General features: G+C 39.3%; 1 protein-coding gene across 1 annotated transcript in view; it reads right to left on the bottom strand.

Moving 5' to 3' along the window:
• HELLS (helicase, lymphoid specific) overlaps nt 1-22,288 on the bottom strand; it is a 38,779-nt gene that overhangs the window by 10,368 nt on the left and 6,123 nt on the right. The window contains exons 8-15 of the mRNA XM_026672777.2: nt 20,935-21,159; nt 16,679-16,861; nt 13,967-14,110; nt 13,051-13,247; nt 9,319-9,415; nt 8,459-8,620; nt 1,777-1,922; nt 1,395-1,533 (exon numbers count right to left, since the gene is read on the bottom strand). Of these exons, the coding sequence (XP_026528562.1) occupies nt 1,395-1,533; nt 1,777-1,922; nt 8,459-8,620; nt 9,319-9,415; nt 13,051-13,247; nt 13,967-14,110; nt 16,679-16,861; nt 20,935-21,159 (1,293 nt within the window). The remainder of the gene's footprint in view (nt 1-1,394; nt 1,534-1,776; nt 1,923-8,458; nt 8,621-9,318; nt 9,416-13,050; nt 13,248-13,966; nt 14,111-16,678; nt 16,862-20,934; nt 21,160-22,288) is intronic.

Below are 22,288 nucleotides of genomic sequence, written 5' to 3'. Positions count from 1 at the left end.
GGTTGTAGGTTGAGGTCTACCTGTACACCCACTTACCACTCTTTTAATAGGAAACGTGCCCGTTTCTCTGACATTAATCTTTGCACTCATGGCTGGAGAGGGCTTACTGATAGAATTAAGTCAGATTCCAGCTGAAGATAATTCCAGACAAACTTGGAAATAGTGAAGTTAAACAATTGCTCACACAACTTGCTTGCCTATTATTCACAAAATTACAGCTTAATGAAGCAACACACCTGCTTATGCTTGCATGACAGACCGATCCCTAAACCATTCATATATTACGTGACTGGCCCTTGAAGCCACCAGCAGCTTTTACTACACTTTCCTTTACAAATCCCAAAACAATCTCTTTGCACAAAGAGGTTGGGGAATAATGGAAGTGTCAACTTCGAAACGAACCTGGCAGGGGCCATTTTCTTGTTCCTCAGTTGCCACACAGTGTAGGGAGGAGGGAAGAAGGATGGAATGCTTTGCTAGACACAACACAGAGCTTTCCTGTGAGATAAAATCAGGGAGGAGTGCCTGGAGAACCTGCCAATTAACCTAATTGGCCAACGTGACCTGTGACAATTTGGGAGGGAGTTATTTCCTATCCTAATTATACTGAAATTGCAAGATTTAGCGTTGGTTTTACATTTGACCGTACAGATATGAGGAAAATTTCAATCTTCTTAGAACCAAGTAGAGTAAAAGAAGAGGGAGCCCGTAAGGAATTGCAGCACCTCTGCAACATTGTCCTGACCATCCCTCAAAAGGAAACTTTTGAAATCGGGCTCAAGAAACAGGTTGCAGCGGAGTAGTGTTCATGAAGGAGTTTCCGGTATTTATTTATTTTTAAATCACCTTTAGAAGGATGCAAATTGCTTTTTGTGCTGGACAGCATCCCTGGAATTCAAACTACCTTCTCCTTTTCCAGCACCAATGTGCAATATCTTGTTTATGGTTTGAGTCCGTCTTCTAGCTCTGGAAGGCCCCAAAAACTGCCCTATGGGAAGGGTCCCCTTCACCCTCACCTAGCTCTCACCGCACAAACCTTGACCTCCTTTGCAAAGCACATCCCCCGCTTCCTTTACAGGTTTGCGGTGTGCGCCCCTTTTAAAGGGCTGTGGACTGGGAAGCCAGAGCCTGCTGTGCCACACCTATATGTCCCTTACCTGTATAAGCAAGGCAGGACCTTTAGCCTAAAGTCTACCTTGCAAACCAACATAATGTTGCCCATATCCCATCACTTAGCTGGTATATACAGAATATTTTAAACCCGACTTCTTTTGGCCAGCCAACAGCTTTGCTTAACAATTGACTAAAGCTGTAGACAGTTTTTTCCAACCAAAATAGGTCTAAACCAGATCCATAGTTTTATGTCTACTCAAAAGGAAAGAATAAATGTTTACCTTAAATTGCTGTGTGACAGAGTCCAGGGGATATTCAATAAGATATGGATGGTTGCAACACTTCCTCAGCAGCATCATAATGTTCTGCAACTTAAGGTTGATTTCTGAATCCAAAGGCATCTCCACTGCAATCACTGGCCTTGCAAATGAAAGCAAGTTGAAGTAAAGCTACAAGTAAAATCTACCAAAGATGTCAGTACTTCACTTCAAGGGCTATTTCATCCAATTATTTTGCTTCAGTGCTGATTAATCTATAGCTGTGTAGAACAATTTACCAATAAGATTAAGAATGATATTTAGGTTTATTATAAATTTATTTCCCAAAGTTATCTGCCCGCAAAGGTATTTTGCAAATAATCCAAACAAACTTTAGATTAAATACCTCTCTCTTTCAGCTTCTTCTTGTGTTTTACTGATTAGTTCTTCCAGCGCATCTGGAAATTCATTTTCTCTGAGCTCACGATAATTAACTACTTTCCGACTGCGTCGCTTTGGTCGGCCTGTAGAACTCAACTCCACAACTTCTTCCTATAAAATGGAAGAACTCATTTATAGAAGTGTTCCTTGAGCAACGATCAGTGCATTTATATTCATGGGTCCTGCACCTGGACTGGTACGCTTTCCTTTGCACTCCTCAGTGTATGCCATCTCTGCTCCAGTTTATTCCTCACAATTCAGCTGAGTGACAGAGCAGTGAAAATAGCGTGTGAAAATAAATAAGTGACCACTCAAATACTAGTTCTTGTTTAATGTATTTCTGGGATTCACGTTCATGAAAAAGGGAAAAGCTAAAAACTGTGAAGGGGAAGAGTTAAAAATGACCAAAGACATGGTCTACCATAGAATAGTCCACGCTATTGGAATGCCCAGTGCTCATCATTGAAAATATTGTATATATGTTGTCCTATAAGACTCTGGAAGAAAAACACACATAAGATAGGATGACTTTCTTTGTATTAGAAACAAAACTTCTACAACTTGCAATTATAACAAAACAGTGGAGGCAGAGATAGACATCCAAATCTGAATATCCTGTTTTTCCAAAAGCATGCAAATAAATATTTATCTGCCCCGAAGATGCCTGATTTTTGCCAACAGACTGCCAGGTTGCCTATATCTTTAAAGTAGAGAGTTTTTTAAGGGGCAGGGGGACTAGTTGGGGGTGGGGGGAAGAACACTTATTCCTAGGAGATCAATTCTTCTATAACAATAAAAACAATGGCCATATCAGCAGTGGCTTCGAAGACTTGGGCATTAAGACTGAAACTAAAACTAAATATAAATAACTAAGGAGTATACGTTCTGACAGGGGAATATGAATTTACAAAAAGTACAAGAAAGAATCTATTCCACTGATAACAAAAGGGACCAAAGAGTCTCAGTCTGACAAAATATTTTCCCCTCAACTAAGACTGTAGTATCATCAGGTCAAATGGTGGCAGGATGCCTCAACCCCTTCTCTTATAACTAGGCTTAAACACGTGTGAAGAATTGTGATTGATCAAAAACTATTTCAGTGAATGGCTGCACAAAAAGGGAAATATTATAATCAAGGAAATTGGAACAAACTCAGAGAACTGCAAGATGATCAGAGAACAGAAAATAAAGTCTTGGGAAGCCTGATAGAACTTGTAATTTTAAAGAAAAGAGTTGTGTTATGACAACATTTCTTAAAAACCTATAAGGAAGTGCCAGAGAGGATGATTAAGACCTGTTACCCATCATTCCAGAGATCACAAAATAATTATTCCAAATTACAGGAAAACAAATTCTGAATGTTAAGAATAAAGTTCTACCGCTAAGCTCCATTAGACATTGACATAAATTACTGAGAGAAGAGATGACTCTCTTGCCCTGGATGTGTTCAGATGAAATCTGGAAAGTCATCATTTAATCTGGAATCTTGTATTGAGCAGATTGACTTTAGTGGTTCAAATTAAAGTTGTACAAATCTATGGTGATCCAAATTGTTTGTTAGTGGGCAATTGTATTGATGGAAAAATTGGTACATTGCTTAATCACCCTATTATAATCTGTGGAATAATGACTGGAAAAGGTTGAAGCTGTGTTAGTTTCTTGCTGAAATCAAATCCAGAAAGCACAAAGATGACTGATTCAGCAGGATTCATTAACTTCTTTATTTATATAATAATATATGAGTAAATGTACAATACCAATAGTAGATTCTTCCAAGCAGAGAAGAGAATACTCTCAGTTTCAACAGGCAGACAAGAAGAGACTTGTTTTCAGCTTCAGAGCTCAGAGCAGTGTAGTTTGAGTTCTTAGCACAGCACTCAGAGCTGCAGGGCCATGCCCAGGCTCCTTCAGTTTCAGTTTCTAATTCAGCTCTCATTGGCTGACCTTGTTACCATGTCTCTGCCAGTTCATGAATATTCTGACAAGCTTTTTGTTAATTGACTATTTGAAATGAAATGATAGACCAAGGAAGATTAATTGGATATTTTTCTTTATGATGAAAAATGGTCAGAAAACCAAGAATAGCTCCAGAGAGATTTGAGGAGGGAAACAGCTCTTTTTTATATATATTATTGAGAAACCAGTTTTCCTCCATCTTCTACACATGCTTTACAAATTTTGATCCTCAGATGCAGACTTTTTACATCACTCCCTGCTAAATGTCAACTTGTTTTCTCCATTATTTAAGCTTGTCTAAGCCTTTGAATCTTTTTTCTTTTTCAAAGTGTTAGGTACTTATAGATTTCTGTCATCTGCATATCTGCTTGGTGAACTCTGGTACTATGGGAAGGACTAGATGCCAAATTAAATGCAAGTCTCAGGAGAGTGTGTTTCGAAGCCTAGTGCGATGCAGGAGGCCCCCTCTGAAATGCCCCCAAAGTGGCAGAGCTCAAAAGAGCCTCTTTGGCAAAGCTTAAAAGCTAGATAGGTTCATAACAGGAGAAACAGTTCTTAAATAATTGTGATCTAAGCCATTTATAGCTTTAAAAGACAGCACCTTAAATAGTGCAATATTGACAACGAGATCTTTCTCCAATAGAATCAGATAACCCCTGTACTTTGCACCATACCAGCTTACTTTTGAGCAAACTCTTTTCAAGGATAGCCAGTGCAAAGGCAAAACAAGATGTAACTAAAATAGAAGTAATTTTTGCCAAATCTGAAGAATTTTAGGTATTGCTTGCCTAGCGAATAGGTGCGAACTGGTAGAATCCCACCCCTGGAATGCCCCAACTAAAGCAGGGATTGCACGCTCGCGCTCTCACTCTCTCTCTCACACACACACACCTCACACAGAGTTTGGAGAGCCCTCCTCTCTCTCTCTATCTCTGTCTCGCTGGGGTGGCAGTTGTGGCACTTCAATGCCTGGCTGGCGGGGCGCTCAGGTAAGCTGGTGCGGGGTGGGCAGCTCTGCACGCTCCCTCACCTTGGTTCATACTCCACACCCCCACCTCGCTTTGTGACCGTCGTACCAGTGCGTTGCTCAGCCTCCTGCTGGGTTACGGTGGCAAGAAGTAGTGAAGAACAAAGTGAGGCAGGGGGATGGAAGACGAAGCAAAGCAGGGGGTGCAGAGCTGCCCCACCCGCCCCGGCTTACCTGAGGGCCCTTCAGCCAAGACAAGCCTTACACACACACACACACACAAACGCCACCCAGGGCAGCCACATCTCTTCACAAGCTCCTTTCGTCGCTGCCGCCACGTGCAGAGTAACTAAAGTAGTCTGTGGGACTACGGTAAAAAAAAATAGTTCAGACCTCCCAACTTCTCACAATAAATAAATAAATAAATAAATAATAATAATCTCGCCAGGTTGGAAGGTCTGAACAATTTTTTTTAACCGTAGTCCCACAGACTACTTTAGTTACTCTGCATGCAGCAACGGAGAACTGGGCCTGTACATATGCACACCCGCTGAGATGGCGGGGGCCGGGCCAAAGTGATACAGGCCAGACCCTTACAGTTTTCAAGATGACCACACGGGCTGGATTTGGCCTGATCGCGGGCTGATTCAGCCCGCAGGCCTTGTATGGAAAGGACAAAAAAGGAGATCTAGATGGACTTTAAATAATACGATATTAAAGGAAAAAGACTTTAAACAGAAAATTGAGAGAGAATTGACTTTTTTCTTTAAAGAAAATACAAAAGAGGATACATCATTACAGAACTTCTGGGACACGATGAAGGCTTATACAAGAGGTTTGATCATGGACTATACAAGGAAAAGAAATATAAAACAGAAAAAAATCTTTAAAATATTGGAAGATGACTACAAGAAGTTGGAAAAAGAACTACAGAAATTTCCACAAAAAAGGACATTAAAATTAAAATGGACATAACTAAGCATAAAATGGGGCTAATGGAAAAAGAAGAAATAGCACAAAAATTTAGAAATGCTAAGCAGAACTATTTTGAAGATGCAAATAAACCAGGCAGATGGCTAGCATATAAACTGAGAAAGGAAAGAGACTCGAGAAGAATAAATCAATTGATAAACAAACAAAGACATGTATGCTATGGAAATGCGGAGAAGAAAAAAATTATTCAAGATTACTGTGGAAAACTGTACCATCAAGAGAATGTTCAGGAAGAAAGAATTCAACAATACTTACAGGAAGCAAATTTGCCCCAGATAGCCAAAGATATTGAAACAATGTTAGAAACTAATATAACAATGATGGAATTAACAGAAGCTTTAAAAAAGCAAACATTGGAAAAGCACCGGGTCCAGACGGTTTGCCAGTGGAATTTTATAAGACATTCCAGGAAACATTGAATCTTCACTTATTAGAAATTATGAATGAAGTTATGACAAAGAAGAGAATACCCGAAACATGGTCAGAAGCATATATAACACTTGTACCGAAGGAGGACACAGACCCACAGTAAGTTAAAAATTACAGACCTATATCACCATTAAATTCAGATTATAAAATTTTTGCTTCAATTCTGGCAGAAAGGCTGAAAAGATATTTAAACAATTTTATTCATCCTGATCAAAATGGATTTCTGCCGAAGAGACAGATTAAAGATAATATGAGAATAATTTTAGATACACTGGAATACTATGAGGCACATCCTGAAAAACAAATGGCTCTGATGTTTATGGATGCACAAAAAGCCTTTGATAATGTGAATTGGCGTTTTATGCTGTTACAATTGGACCAAATGGGCTTTGGTAAAAAATTTACTCAAGCCATCCAAACGATATATCATAAACAAACTGCAAAGGTTATGATAAATGGAGAGTTAACAGACTTTATAGATAGGGGACCAGACAAGGCTGTCCATTGTCGCCTCTGTGTTTGTGTTAACACTGGAAGTGCTGAATAGGAACATCAGAGAAGAAAAAGAAATAAAAGGAATGAAAATTAAAAAAGAAGAGTATAAATTACAAGCTTTTGCAGATGACCTGGTATTTATATTACAGGATTCATTGGAGTCTGTACCTAAACTGATAGAAAAGATACCCTCTTCTTCTCCCTTTCTCTCGCTCCAAAAAGACGCCATCGTATCCCGCCGATTCGGGCTTCCAGCCACGCCAGATCCACTAGTGAGGCTGCCATCTCGGATGGAGGCATCGCAGTCTCCCTCTTGCTCGCTTTGAACTTCTCGCAGAGCAAAATAAAGATCGCCACGTCATGTTTGGAGCGCCACTTCCGCTTGGCTCCAAATGGACGCACGGCACTCCAAACATGGAAGCAGCAGCCCAAACGTGGCGGCGTAATGGGCAGAAGGGAAAGCAACAGCGGCGGATGCCAAAGGTGTCTGCAGCAAAGGTGGGAGTAGGGAGCTCTCTGTGCTTGGCCATGATCAACCTTGCAAGGAGCGGCGTTGGCGAGGATGCAAGGGGGGAATTGATCACCCCGAAAAGACGGCTCTAGCCGCTTTTTTTCAGGCTCAAAAAAAAAAAAAAAAAAGGCCCGGCCTTATTATGTGAGAAACACGGTAGAAGAGTATGGGAAAGTAGCAGCTTTGAAAATAAATAAAGATAAAACAAAGATTTTAGCAAAGAACATGTTAGTAAGACAAAAGAAAAAATTGGAGGAAGTTTTGGGGATCCAGGTCACAAACAAGGTTAAGTATTTAGGGATACATATAACACCAAGAGGGTCTCCTGTTTGAGCAGGGGATTGGACTAGAAGACCTCCAGATTCCTTCCATGTTATCTATCTATAAAAGCGAAATACCACTCACGCATCATCACAAAATCTCCAGAACCATAAAGCCTACAAACTTGAAATTAGGCACGTGTGTTCCTCTTGGCTTCTAGATGCTCACTAAGAAAGGATTTTTTGAAATGACCATCAGAGCATTACTATTTCATATATTATTATTAACACGCTCTGATGCCAAGGAATTCTACCCCCCTCAACTGAAACAAATCTGTTCCAAATGCAAAACACAAGCAGAAGAGAGGAGTTTCAGTTTCAGAGCAACAACCAGCTTTAGTACAGAACAGTTGAGCTAAGACTTGCCCAGGCTCCTTGCTGTCTTCCTTCTTGCTGACAGCAAATGATGTTTCAGTTTCCAAACAGCCCTCAACTCTCTCACAGACAGGACGCTAGCCAGATGAATACCGATGGATGTTGGTAGGCAGAGCCACATTTTTTTTCCTCCTTATTTTCCTCCCCAAAAACTAAGCCCGATCACATAGTTTTGTAGTGAAGCACCGGTATCCAGCTAGTTCTGTTATAAACAGGCACTGACCATCTCCCAATTCCAGTCAAGTGGAGAAAGAGCTGAGCAAGCAGGTATTTGCCCTCCTATTCTCAACAACTTCAAAATCCACAAGTGGCAAAGCATTCAAAGTAACAAGAGATGTGATTGCTGAAGTTACTTTCCTATGACTTGTCCCAATGCTAGAGTCTAAGTTACAATGGGTCCCAGTGACTTTATTTTCCATAACTGAGTATTCCAGCTTCCTTCTTCCTATGTTTTAGTGAAGATGTGACACAAAATGGAAATATGATGCTTCAGCTTTTCCAGTTTCCCCTCTATCTATACTCTATCTTTACCCAAATAGAAGACAATGGCCAAAATATAGTTGCTTAGGGACATCCCTAAGCCAAATACTGAAACAAATACCTGGTTGTTTCCCAAAAGCTTCTGAATTGTCTTGTTTACAATGGCACTGTAGAAAATTTCTTGTTTCTTAACAAGAGGTGCATAGACCACAACTTCACGCTTGGGAGGAACTTCTACAGCTACATCTGATTTCAGTCTTCTCAATAGGAAAGGAGTCAAAATCTAGAGTCAAAAAATTAAAATATATTTCTATCAATTTATGATTACAACCTTGCTTATTTCAAAAGAAAGCATTGCCATTCCAAGACTGCGTGATGTGAGCTTTTATATGTAATTGCTCTCAGCTGCATTTTGACAGGCAAACCTCTTCTGTAAACTATGGAGTGCTTAAAACTTTCCTTCTAAGGCAAAGAACTAAGAGTTCTTGATCTTTTTTTTTTTTTTGTAAAAACATAAGAGAATATAAACAGTCTCCCTTTCATCAAAGCTAAATATTTCCATATATAACCACTCCCTACTGTAGCTAACACAAAACAGAAGCAATCACAATTTTTCTGACTGGTGAAAGAAATGACTCCCCCCATCTATTCTCACCAACCCACCTACCCTCTCACATATCAACTATACTTGCACCATAGAAAGCTTCCACTGCCCTGGGCAAAGACTAAATCCTGAATTGAGTATAAGAACAAAGTCATGAGGAAAAAAAATCCTTAATTTCTCAGCAAATGTTTCTTCAGTGTGAGGAATTCATAATGGGAAAGTAAGAATGCCCATGGATATATGTTAACAGTGGTATCTGCAAGTATATTCATTTGTGTTCATATAGAGTTATCAATAATATGGTACAATATAACATTTAAAGAAAAAGTGGCAATCTGGAAGAAAAAAAACATATATTTTAAGCAATGAAAACAGACCTGGTGCAACATATGCAAGATATTCTGTTCTCTTTCCTTAGCAACAATATCTTCAGCAATTTCAGAAATACTGGTAATATCAAACCAGGATTCAAAACTAGAAAAAAAAAATCAAGAAAAATGAATTAAGAAATGAGGAGCTACAATTTAGTTCTGTGCTGAAAAAATAATAAAGTTCTGCAATGTGCACTGATTATCCAAAATGTATTTTTTCTTGTTCATATTATTTTGCCTTTCAAGAGGAGACAAGAGACACAGAGCATGAAACTTTGTCCAATCATTGCAACGAAACTCTACTTATCAAGTCTCCCCCCATTCATGATGCATTGGAATTTCATATTTATTTTCACATCCATCTTCAGTTATAAAATCTAGAACTGTAATGTCAAAGAGCGCAACAAAATTCCAGCCACTGCAGGATGTAGTTGGCAGACAGGAATAGCACACAAGCCTGAGGCCAATTTCTGCAAGTCCAAATTGATGTATTGTTAATGAGATTGTTGGCAAGAATGCTTGATCACAAAGAAATGTTTGAAATCACAAAGAACAGTGAGTTGGAAACGGAAGTCTGGATTTCTATGTGACTTTATCCAGTTTTACATTCTTTAACTAATATATGAGCATTTATTCTTTAAAAAGTTTGTCTTCTCAAAATTTGTTGAAGTTTTTTTCTTCAAACAAAAATGCAAGGAAAAGCATGCACACGATTTTTTTTGCCTTTTAATGACCCTGTAATCCCTTACATCAGGGTGGAGTTGGGGCAACTGAGTGGAGCTGAGGGTTTATTGGCCCTTCCTATCATCAATACAGAGTTTGCAGCAGATAGTTACTCATTGTGCCCTGAGAAATATCTGCAGCTACCTAGGATCGAACTCACAGCCTCCTGATTATGAGCCACTGCACAGGAAATTATTGGCAAATCAAAATGACATTAATTATACATACAAATTTAATCTCTTTTAAGAAATCTAAAATAAATACAGATCTTATCAAATATTTATTAAAGCTATATGGTAATGCCTCTTTAACAGCCATCCAGACCTACAAATAGTCCTTGCTTAACAACAATTTATTCAGTGACAATTCAAAGTTACTATGGCACTGAATGAATGGAACTTTCATGGGATTTACAGGTTCTTGAAATTATGGCTGTTGCAGTGTCCCTGTTGTCATATGATCAACATGTGAGCACCTGGCAACCTGCCTGCATTTACAACGGCAGGGATGGTTTAACTACCCCCGGGACCTATCTGTCCCACAATCTCTGCCTTTTGGCTGCCCTGCACTCTGCTATCCTACCTGATCTTCACTGTCTGCTACTGATGAGGTGTACCAGCCTGGCCATTTGTGACACAGCTGCTGGCTATGTGAGCCCCCCTGCGTACAGTAGCAGGTATCCCTGGCCTGGCTGCATTTGCACTATGGCAGCTACTTAACTGTCGAATGGCCTGCTTGTGAGCTGCCCAGGACTCACAACTTCCTTCCAGCTTCTCCAGTGATTTTGCCTGATGGAAACTGGTAGAGCGCTACAAGGAGGTTCTCGCTTAATGAACCTTGATTTACAATAGCAAAAGCGACAGATGGGATTGCCATCGCTAAGCAAACCAGTGGTTTGATGTTATGCTTTATGACTTCGCTTAATGATGGAAATTTGGATTCTAATTCAAGGACCCAAGAGTTAAGTGAGAACTACCTGTATTTATATCACTGACACTGTTTTTCTTCCCCTATGCCATTGAAGAACAAGCTAAGAAAAAAACGTGTATACTGTTTGCCTATATAATATCCTTCAATATCACAAACAATTCCTCAACAAAAAGCATCTATGGCTTCTTTCCCCTCTGTATCTATGTCTTTTGTGTGAAAATAAGTCCACAATCAGGAATGGCATGGAAGAAAATGCCTGTGAAAATAGGCTAAGCCACTGTTCTGAAAACAGATTGACTATCAGAGACTAAACCTCTGGCTTTGCAGGTATTGTTCAATGCTGCCTCCATCAGCTCGATTAAACAGATGTAACAAATAAAGATAGGGTGTGGAAGAGAGAAAGTTGGATACCTTCCAGTCTCCTACTGGAGAAAGGGAAACATCTGACAACTCATTCTTGGAACTATTAGAGGAGTTTCATGTTTTTCTTATTTTTCCTCTTGAAAGCATGTAGTCAAAAAATCTGGTTTTAAATACAACTCAATCTGGCACAATCAATTCTAGTTACTGTTGTGTTTAAAAGTTGAAAAGATAATTTTTTTTTCTTACTTAAGAACTGATTTTTCTATTTAAAATCCCGTGTAGTTGTAAAAATGTAACTATATATAAATCAAAGAAGCTATGGTGACCCCAGGAACTCTCTGGCATTCTAATATATGATAAAAGGTGACAATGAGACTAACCACATGGTTTTGGACAGTTACTTGATATAAAGTAAGATGTTTTTCCTATTAATACAAATGCCATTCATGAGAGAGTTAGAAAGAGCTGGAAGGGACCTTGGGAGGTCTTTTAGTCCAGCCCACTGCTCAAGCAAGAGAACCTATACCATCTCAGACAAGTCTTCTTAAAAACCTTCAGTGATGGAGCACCCATGATTTCTGAAGGAAAGCTGTAATACTGGTTAATTGACCTTACTGTTAAGAAGTTTCTCCTTAATTTCAGGTTCCTTCTCTTTGATCAGTTTCTAATCATTATTTCTTGTCCTGCCCTCTGGTGCTTTGGAGAATAATTTGACGCCTTTGTGGCAGTCCCTCAAATACTGAAATACTGCTATCAAGTCACCCCTAATTCTTCTTTTCTTTAGACTAGCCAGACCCAAAATCTGCAGCTGTTCTTCATATAAACCATATGAAGAACGGCTGCAGATTTTGGGTCTGGCTAGTCTCCAGGCCTTTGATCATCTTAGTTGCTCTTCTCTGAACTCTTTCCAAAGTCTCAACATCTTTTTTTGCAATATGGTGACCAAAATTGGTTATAGCATTCCAGATGTGGTCTTAGTAGGCTTTGTAAAGTGGCACGAATACTTCACATGATCTTCATAATCTGCCCTTTTGTATATAATCTTTTGCAAATCTGTATTTGGGGCTCCTGGTCTAATTAGCTGGTAGGCAAGGATCAGTGTTTTAGGGTGTTTTACTGAAGAAACTTTGTTTTGGATCTCTGTTGCTTTCTTTCATACCTCAGTTGGTGACCTAGTCTTCTGTTCCTGTAGAAATGAAGAGTTCTTGTGCTACCATTCTAAAAATCATCACTAGAAACTAACAGAATAGATTCAATTTTTTGTTTGTTTTGCACTTATCCCTGCCTGGTAGTTCATGTGAACATTACATTTTCAGCCAAAACCACCAGATAATGTAACTGCTCAAGAAAAGTCTCTCTCCACATCAGAAATATAATGTTCCAAAGACTGTTCCCAGACATGGATCTGCTCACTATCATATCTGAGAGGATTTCTGAACACCAGTTTGATTGCTTATCATGAGTATTCTTGGCCTCGGAGTGCTCAAGGAATGCTTGCCTTCTTTAGAAAGGGCCTGGCCATAACACCACTTTTATGTTCTCTCATTTCCAAGAAGTAAGCATCTGGACTATTTTTTGTGATGATTTGCCACAAGGGATAGCTGGAAGATTCTTCACTCATTTCTTGTCTACTGAAAGAGAAATGCCTGAGCAAAACCCTTTGGTTATATATTTATTTTCAGATGTTCAATTAATATTTATAAATCAATTCTAACTACTTACCTTTTCAAGTCATCAAACACATCTGGAAGCAGGAAATTAAGGAGGGACCAAAGCTCAGATAAATTGTTTTGTAGTGGGGTTCCAGTTAACAGTAGTTTATTATCAGTGCTAAACCGTTTTAATTCCCGAATAAGACGACAGTTCATATTCTTAATCCTATGTCCTTCATCCACAATCAAATACTTCCAGTAGAAATTCTAGAGGGAACAAAGTCTTCAATTATTCCAAAAATCAAAATTCATCAATAAAGATTCTATTCCTTTGAAATGTTCAGTTTAAAGAAAGATTAAGTATATTATATTAGAATATCAAGTATGATTTTTCTATTATATTATTAAATCTGATTTTTTTCTGTGTAAACTAATAATTGTTCTTATTATATTCATAATGAGACTGGCTGTATCAATCAGACAGCACCAAGGGCTTCTCATTTTTATACTGGTTCTGACAGTGATGTGATACATTTGATTCTGAATTCACTTGATTCTCTAAGAGAAAGAGACCATTATCTAAAAATAAATGACTGCGCATCTACTACTTAAAAGAAATAATGTTCCAGGAAAGTCTCAATGTGTTCCATAAATGTCAAACTCCAAATTTAATATGAAAAGTCACTTTAAAAACATTTCTAAAGACAAAATTAATAGTTCACAAATATGAGTGGGGAGAACAAATGAGAATGGGGTGGTATAAATGAAATGAGAAGCCAACACCAAAGCCATATTCTGGTGAATCTTGCACCAGGTTTGGTTAAATAAGCAGGATAATTGTATTTCCAATTTTGGAATGTTGGTTTAGAGAGTTTATGAGTCACTATTGGTACTTAAAAATAAGATGAATTAACACTAATTTTACATAAAATACCAACTACAATTCTGTAAAGGAGTGCTAATTGAACAGCATTTTCTTATATTACCTGAAGAGAATGTCTATCTCGCATCGCAATTTCAAAAGACGTAATAACAATAGGATGGATATTCATTGAACTTTCTTTCCTTCGTATTTTATGAATGAGTCCACGTCGTTCTTGCTGGCTTCCATGGTACAGCAGTATAGGAATCTAAAGTAATTTTGCAATCATTTTTAAATAATTCATATTTAAATAATAATCTAAATTTATAAAAATGTTTATAAAACATCTTGTTTATTTTGATTAACTTCACGGTACTTTTATTCAAAACCTCTAGTTGGGATGGTATTGCTTTCTCCGCAATTTTTTCATCCTTAAAGGTCTTGGAAGGATTAACCGGGACTCCTAATCCATGGACTTTTGTCTTATTAAGAGACTGAATAAGGTAGACAAAGTAGCTAACTCAATAGAGTAGGTGGCATACAAAGGCATAATAAAAATTCATTATAATTACACTATATCGTATATTACAGATAAGCAGGGTGAAGCAGTGAAACTATTATTTTATTTTTAAAATATAGTGAAATGTAACTGGAAAATATACAGCAGAATCATTTTTTTCAGGGACCTCTGAGTGTCTGGAAAAGGGATCTTGGAGGAACATGGAACTTATGACCTGTCTTCCCTGCCATAGATCACTTGGCCCTTCACTCAAGCAGCCAAACAAACAAACAAATCTGAGCAGTAAAAAGGACCAATTTCTTATTGCCATCTAAATGTTCTTCAGATTTTGTTAGTTAGTGCTTTGCACATCTCAGGAATTCAAGTCAAAGAAGACATTCCTAGGAAAGCTTTCCCAGTGTTTGCACTTATTTATGGAAGGGGCTTGCAGAGCTTTTCTGTTTGGTGATAAGTGTTCTGACCCCAAGCCTTGTTCAAATTAAACGAACACAAACTGTATAAAAGCAAACTTTTAATGTGGCACTGGGAATTCAGTGCATTCCCAGCCAAGAAACATTTAAACCTAATTGTCCGATATCAAAAGCAAGCCCTTTCAAGGTTGCAGAAGGCTGCCAAGAACAGAAGACTAATTACTGATTAAATATCCAGATAGAAGTTTCAAAAACAAACCAGAGTAAGCAGTGCTTCAACGAGGACTACAAGTCTAAAGAACTTCTTTGCTTCCTGCAAAGAACACATCCCCGAGGGCTGGTTTTTATCCCTTATGGGAGAGGCCATCACCTTCCATCCTTACTCCCGAGTCGCCCTTGCTGCTTCAGCTGCTCTCTTTGAGCAGCCCTGCATGCATGCACACTGGACACAGGCTCCTTGGGGTCCTCTGCGTCACTGCTGCCAGACTCCACAAGCTCTGAAGGCAGCACCCTTCTCTCCGATAGTCCTGGCCCCGTCCCTGCATCACACACAGGCCCCTCATCCTAGTCCTCGCTACCAGAGACCTCTGCCGGCGAACCACAACAGATAATGATTTGTTACCTGCTCCACATAGGAACCCTTGGATTACCCTCTTGTTGAGCTGTTCCAAAAGCTCAATCCATTGGATCCATGGAATTAAGAGAACTAATGGAAGGATCCAATGTCCTGCATTCCCTCCCAGGGAGAGGAACCAAAATGCTATATGATAAGGCCTCCAAAGATGCTGCTGTGTGTATCTTGATGTAACAGTGAACTAGATCCCAAGATGTCATGCTGGGTATCAACCGTTCCACTCAGTCATCTAGCAAAGAAAGATTCCTGGCCATTTGTTTTGCTAAGAGTATACTTTACTGAAGCGTAAGTGGTTACAGAGGTAGTGTAAGCTGAATCTGGAAAGAACAGTTATCTCTACCCCCTCACACCACCACCCCGGCCATTCGCTGGTTATCTGCAAAGGTGCAATCAGGTGCTTGTATATTGTTCAGGAAAGAGGTGCTCGGTTCCCAGCTCTGCATATCGTCAATGACCTTGGCTGGCTGGAGCTTCTCATATGCCTCAGCTGGGCTTCCATTCCAATCCTTTCTTCCCTTCCCAGGCTAATGTCTAGCTGTCAGCTCATGAAGCTTGGATAGGTGAGATGCAGTCACGACACTAGGTTTCAACAATACGAAAATCCTCCCTAAAGTGACTAGAGCAGGACTGCCCCTTTTAAGACAGGTAGTCCTTGGCAGGTGCCAAGATATTGAAATAGAGTTTGAAATGGGCAAGTGCCACCTTTATCATCAAAGGGTGGGGGGGTGGGGTGGGGAATAGTGAAAACTGAAGAAATCAAGATGCCCTAGGGAAACAACACCAAGAGTTTGGATGAAGACAGTAACTACAAATGCCTGGGCATCCTTCAAACTGATAACATCAAAAACATTGAAGTCAAGAAGGTTAGAAGTGAAAAATGAAAGTGAAGTTAAAAGTCCAATTTCAGTGGAGGAAATAATAACATTTAGAAAATTCCAGTCATTGGATGCAGAGATGGAATAACTGCCTGGATTCAAACAGAACTAAAAGCCCTTGGATAGGAAGACCAGAAAAACAGTGACTGAAATATTTCCTTTGTCCACAGAATGATGTTGACAGGCTCTGTTTAGAAGGAAAATGGGTGGAAGAGTGACAGAAAGGAAAGAGGATGCACTGAAGCTAGTATATCATGAAAGGTTACTGAGTTATGGAGAAACCAAACTGGCTTACAAGAAAGACCAAACAAAGAACAGAAAAGAAACAGACTGTGTGACCAACCATAATAGTTTCTGAAACAAGTTTATCATTTTTTTTTTAAAAGAAATCTCTCACCTCTGGCGTAAATCTTTTGAATTCAGCAATCCAGTTAGGAAGTGTGGATAAGGGCGCACATATCAGAAATGGTCCAGCAACTCCTCTTTCTACCATCAAGGCAATTGTTGCAATACACTGGATAGTCTTCCCTAAGCCCATTTCATCAGCCAAAATACCATTGATGCCGTTTTCCCAGAGCATCTGCATAGAAAAAGAAAAATATATATTGAATATACTCCAATTACACTTTTTTTTCTTTTTATGACCCCGTAATCCCTTGCTTCGGGGTGGGGTTAGAACAACATGTACTTCAAATACACTAATGGATAAAAATTGAAACATGAACATCTTGATGCAAAATGAACTCAAATGTTTGTTTAATCTGCTTTGTAATTAAATGTACGTAAGACTCAATAATCAGGAAGACTTGATTATTAAGAATAACAAAGGTTAACTGCATGAGCTTTCAAGCTTACAGTCAAATCAGAGGATAGTTATTTTGTCACATTGCATTTATGTATAACGTATATTCCACTATCTTCTAATAAGCACTTTTATTATTTTAATCATTTAAATATCTATATTTTATTGTAAATAACTCATTTTTTTAAATGGAAAGCTATAGGGAAACATTTTAAACAAGCAACAAATTATAATTTTCACTTTCTTTCTATTACTAAGGAATCTCTGGATGTTGATTTATTTTATTTGTTATCTATGGACTTCCATGTGTGGCTTCTTTACCTTCAAAAAACATTATTTGGGAAGTTCTAATAATTTAAAAATACCCCAAAGGTATTCTCCCTCATACATTAAAATCATCTGAGTGATCTCAATGCAATGACCAGAAGATGGTCCTCTTGGTTGTAGTAACCCAACTATAGAATTCTCTCCTAAGGGATATATTTCTGCCCTCCATGGATTTTATTTTCAATACAGGCAATCCTTGGGTTACAAATGTAATGGAGCCTGCTAATTACCTTTGTAATCCGAGGATTCGTTGGAGTAAATCCATCAAATGAACTTGATCACTCCCTGCTTTTTCCCACGCATTTGCCAATTGAACACACAGGTTGTTTAGTGCACATGAGGTATCTCGGGGGGGGGGAGAGAGACCATAGGGGGCTAGTGATGGAACAGACCACCTGCTTCAGACCACCCAAGGCTTCCCCTGACCCACTGAGCTACATCATGCTCCCTTCCCTGGAGTCGTCTAGACATGGCCGCTTCCACCATATACCATACCATGAGAGAACCTGCTTATGTGGTTCATCTGCCATTGAAGATATTTCCCACATCTTGTTCAACTGCCAAATATATGCCCCTATTAGGCTTAAATGTTTATCATTTCTACTGGAAAGAACAGCCCACTGGGAATCAAACCACAGATTGTTATATTTCCTCCGGGCCTCTAATGTACACATCGTTTGTAGGACTGCTAAGTTTATAATCAAGGCAGCGGTCCTAAGAACACAATATATTGAACAAATTGGTGTATCCTGCAAGGGTGATCTATTATCCGATTTCTGACTCCCTGGTTTTCCACATGTTTTCATTACTGTATTCTTATATATCTAACTTATCTGTATTTTGTCTTGTTATATATTTACGTTATGTTATTGATAAGGTCTTATGACTATTCAATTAAATAAACAATACCAATACCATACCTTCCCTGGAATCCCCACAATTGCTCTCCCTCACATCCTGCCGGGTCACTTACCTTGTGATCTAGTGAGCTGCTCCTCTCTAGCACCTCTGCTGTGGCTTCTTTGCCTGATTGCAGTCTTGGCGCAAAAAGTGTTTGCAAGCCAACAAGACTTTGGAGTGGTGAAATCGCACTGCTTCAAGCCTCCCATCAGCTTGCAAACGCTTTTCGTGTGGAGACTGGAAGCTTCTGGGGCCATGATCTCGCATGAGATCACAGTCCCCAGAAGCTTCCAGTCTCCACACGAAGCGTTTGCAAGCTGATGAGAGGCTTGAAGCAATGTGATTTCACTGCTCCAAAGTCTCATCAGTTTGCAAATGCTCTTCAGCCAGATTTGATGCAGGCCTTGCTTTGCCAAGAACAGAGGCCTAAAGTATAGCGTGTCACGTGAGATCAGCAGCACAAGATGATCTCTTGATCTCACATTTTAGGCCTCTGTTCTGAATGAATGCATTGAAGCAGGCAGAGGAACCAATGGCTCGCGTAGATCGTCACAAGTTAAATGAGTATCCACAGAGCCCGCTCCTGTAGAGACCCGACAAGGGGAGGGGAGGAATAGACAGGGCAAATGTTGCTGTGCCTCTGTGGTCATTTGTAAGTGTGAACGGCTGCCGTCGTGCTGCAACATTTATATCTTCAAGACTGTGTTGTAAGTACTTGGAGCGGTTGTTATAATTTTGAGGGTTTGCTAACTGAACTATCATAACTGACAATTACCTATATTTGGTCTTTCAACCAAAGACATTCCTAGACACTTCCAACTGTTGATAGCCTGGTACTTTGGAGCTGCTTGCTTGTAAAATTTAACTTTGTGGTTAAACGTTAATATTTTCTTCATCTATTAAGGCTAATAGTGAATGCTTGTATTATTCATAAATATATCACAGTGAGCTCCAAGAGAAAGCCAGGGGGGGGCTAAACTGAGGCGCCTAACCGGTATTATATCATAGAGAATGTGGCTGACTTTCCTGGCCCTAACACTCTCAAGTTGCTCCGGCCTTTGACCTGAAGCACACTTGCTCAACTTGGAAAAGTAGTAACTTTTGTAAACTCATACAATGACAGCCTTTTCCCAATGGGAATATCATGTCTTTTCTTCAAGAGAAAGCAAAGAAAATTAACCTATTATATCAAAGAGAATTGCTACAGGCCTTAACATCAGAGACCTGATCACTTCTCAATTGGAAAAGTGGTGCATTTTTCTCTACATGACAGCCTTTTCCCAATGGGTCACTTTCTTCCATGACAAAGTGTGGGATAATAATGGAAAAATATAACTTTATTAAGCATCAGCTCTGGCATCTGAATAATAGTTGGAAGGGACCTTCTTCAAGGTCTTCTCGTCCAACTCCCTACTGTCATGGCCCTGTCGGGTCCAAAGAGGATGATGAGACAGAGCCAGGGCTGATGGAGGAGGATGGCATAATCGGGAGAGCAGGACAAGGCAGGTCCCTCAGGCCTTGGAGGGGTGGCCAGTGATAGAGGGAGGGTGCAGGACGACTGAGCGAGGGAGAAGGAAAGAGTAAGCAGCAGAGGAGCTCCGGGGAGCAATTGCCTCCCCTGCCTGCTCCTAGAGGGTGGAGAGGAAGCGGGATCAGTGCAGAGTGAATCGATGGCTTGGGGAAAAGGGCGCCCCATATCCCTCATCACAAGGCTCACCTGGGGAATAAGATTTAAAGAGACGGCATGGGGAGGGGCGCTTTTGTCGACAACTTGTCAGCTAGTCTTACAGTGCTTAGCTGTAGAAGAAATTGGACAGCCATTTGGTATAGGGTCTCCTGCTTGAGCAGGGGTTGGACTTGAAGATCTCCAAGGTCCTTTCCAACTGTTATTGTTGTGATTTCTTTTTAAGCAATAAACCTGGAATGCTAATGTTCTCTACAACTGCATTAAGCCACAGTTAAGCTTTGCCAACTATTTATTTGTACCAGCAATAATTCTGGCAACTACATAAAAGTTAATAAAGTGGAGTGTGGTTGGAGGGTTTTGTGTTTGTGTGTGTGTATGTGTGTGTGTGCAATTAGTATTGACTCCTGGTGACTGCCTGGACATTCCCTACAGTTTTCTTGACAAGATTTCAAAAGTGATTTGGCATTGTCTTCTTCCTAAGGCTGAGATAGGGAGCGGGAATAGTCATCCAAAAGAGGTCCTGCCTAAGGTAGTAGAAGAAATCTGGCTCCTGGTTTCTAGTTTGACGCCTTAACCATTACATGGCTCTCATTTAATTAATAAAATTGCTAACATTCAAAAAAACCAAAATTCAAATGCCTCCAACAAAGTAAAAAGAACTTCACAGAAAAAAAATCCAAAATATGGAGCCAAGCAAGTCTTTTTCAATCCCCATCACAAAAACCTCTTTCTCTGGTAGCAACCCACTTGAATTCATTGAGCTTCAAGTGAAAATTTGGCAAGTAAATACTGGAGGAATAACAATGCATTAATTGACTTAGTTTTTCCAAGAAAGTTGAATCTTTTTAGACAGTGAAATACTTATATTTGAAATCATTATGATTAACTACTAATGACCTAGCCAAATATGATTATATAAGAAAGTATAAATGCATACCCTAAGCCATTCCATGCCTTCAACTTGATACCACCTCATCACTCCTCCAGTGAAAAGTTTTGGCTGCTGAAAAGGTACTGGCTGCCCATTAAACTTTCGTTTTGGGTCAACAAAATGCTTGGCACTATGTCGCATCACTTGTGCCAATCTATCCTTAATTATGCTGTTTGAATCCCCATTATTCTGGATTTCTTCTGCACACAGTTTGGGTGGATTGCTTTCAATCTATAGAAGGAAACACACAGGCAATATTATTTTGAATTTCTGCCAAGTTTTTATGCAGTTATGTAAGTTATTCCAAGGTTGATAGTTAAGCCAGACAAAGTCAATATTACCATACTTGTATAAAAGAAACTAATAATAAAACCTGGTCTAAATTCAAGTTGTGTTGTAAATTATAACATAAATTCCTATTATTATAAGAATCATTTATATCAGCATTCATATAGCTTGGCACAATTGGAAAGATGTTGCATACATTGCATTTCACTGTTATGTGGTTATTATTAATGAGAAATTGTGGCAAATGAAAGGAGTCAGATTTTTTTCCTTTCTGCAATAAATTCTCTTCTCTTCCCTACAAAATACAGTACAATTGCCAAACTAAATCAGTTTTCCACTGATATTCACAGCTCTCAGAATTAACAAAAGGCACCCTAGTATTTCTACCATGGTCCTGAAAGCTTTCTCAGAGTAAACAATTTCTCATTTTCCTACATGGCAGAAAATGCGGAGGCTTTAGGTACTCTGCCTCTTAAACCAACACTATAATGAAGTCATGTTGTTATATTAGCGAATGACACCCCCCCCCACTTCTTCTTTAAAATACTAAGCTTTAAGATGGCATTTGCATCTCTCTTTTTTTGGTCTTTTAATTACCCCGTAGTCCTTTGCGTTGGGGTGGAGTCGGGGCAACTGAATGGAGCCGAAGGTTTACTGGCCAGATGCCCAATGCAGAGTTTGCAGCTGATATTTACTCATTGTGCCCAGAGAGATAAATACCTGCTGCTACCTAGGATTGAACTCACAGCCTGATTGTGAGGCGAGAGCTCCACCTCTAGGCCACTGCACTACTCATGGCATTTGCATCTATGTATATAAGAAAATATTTTAATTACTTTCAGGATTACAATCAGTTTAATACATGCTGCTTGCATTTCCTTCAAATGTTAAGATTTTATTATTACAAACAAGTACTAATTCAATCAAGTTTGACTGTTGGTGATTACATGGGGATGTCCAGACTACCATAACTTCCCCCCCCCACACACACATGGTACGTCTTTTTTTTTTTTTTTTTGCAGCAATATGGGGAATGTTTTTACCATTACCTTCCACTTGTTTTTAAGATGAT

This window comes from Notechis scutatus, chromosome 4, assembly GCF_049901735.1.
Source record: "Notechis scutatus isolate UNSWTSFEM ecotype Mainland chromosome 4, rNotScu1.2, whole genome shotgun sequence".
Classification (NCBI taxonomy): domain Eukaryota; kingdom Metazoa; phylum Chordata; class Lepidosauria; order Squamata; family Elapidae; genus Notechis; species Notechis scutatus.
This window is presented reverse-complemented; position numbering and strand designations above follow the sequence as displayed.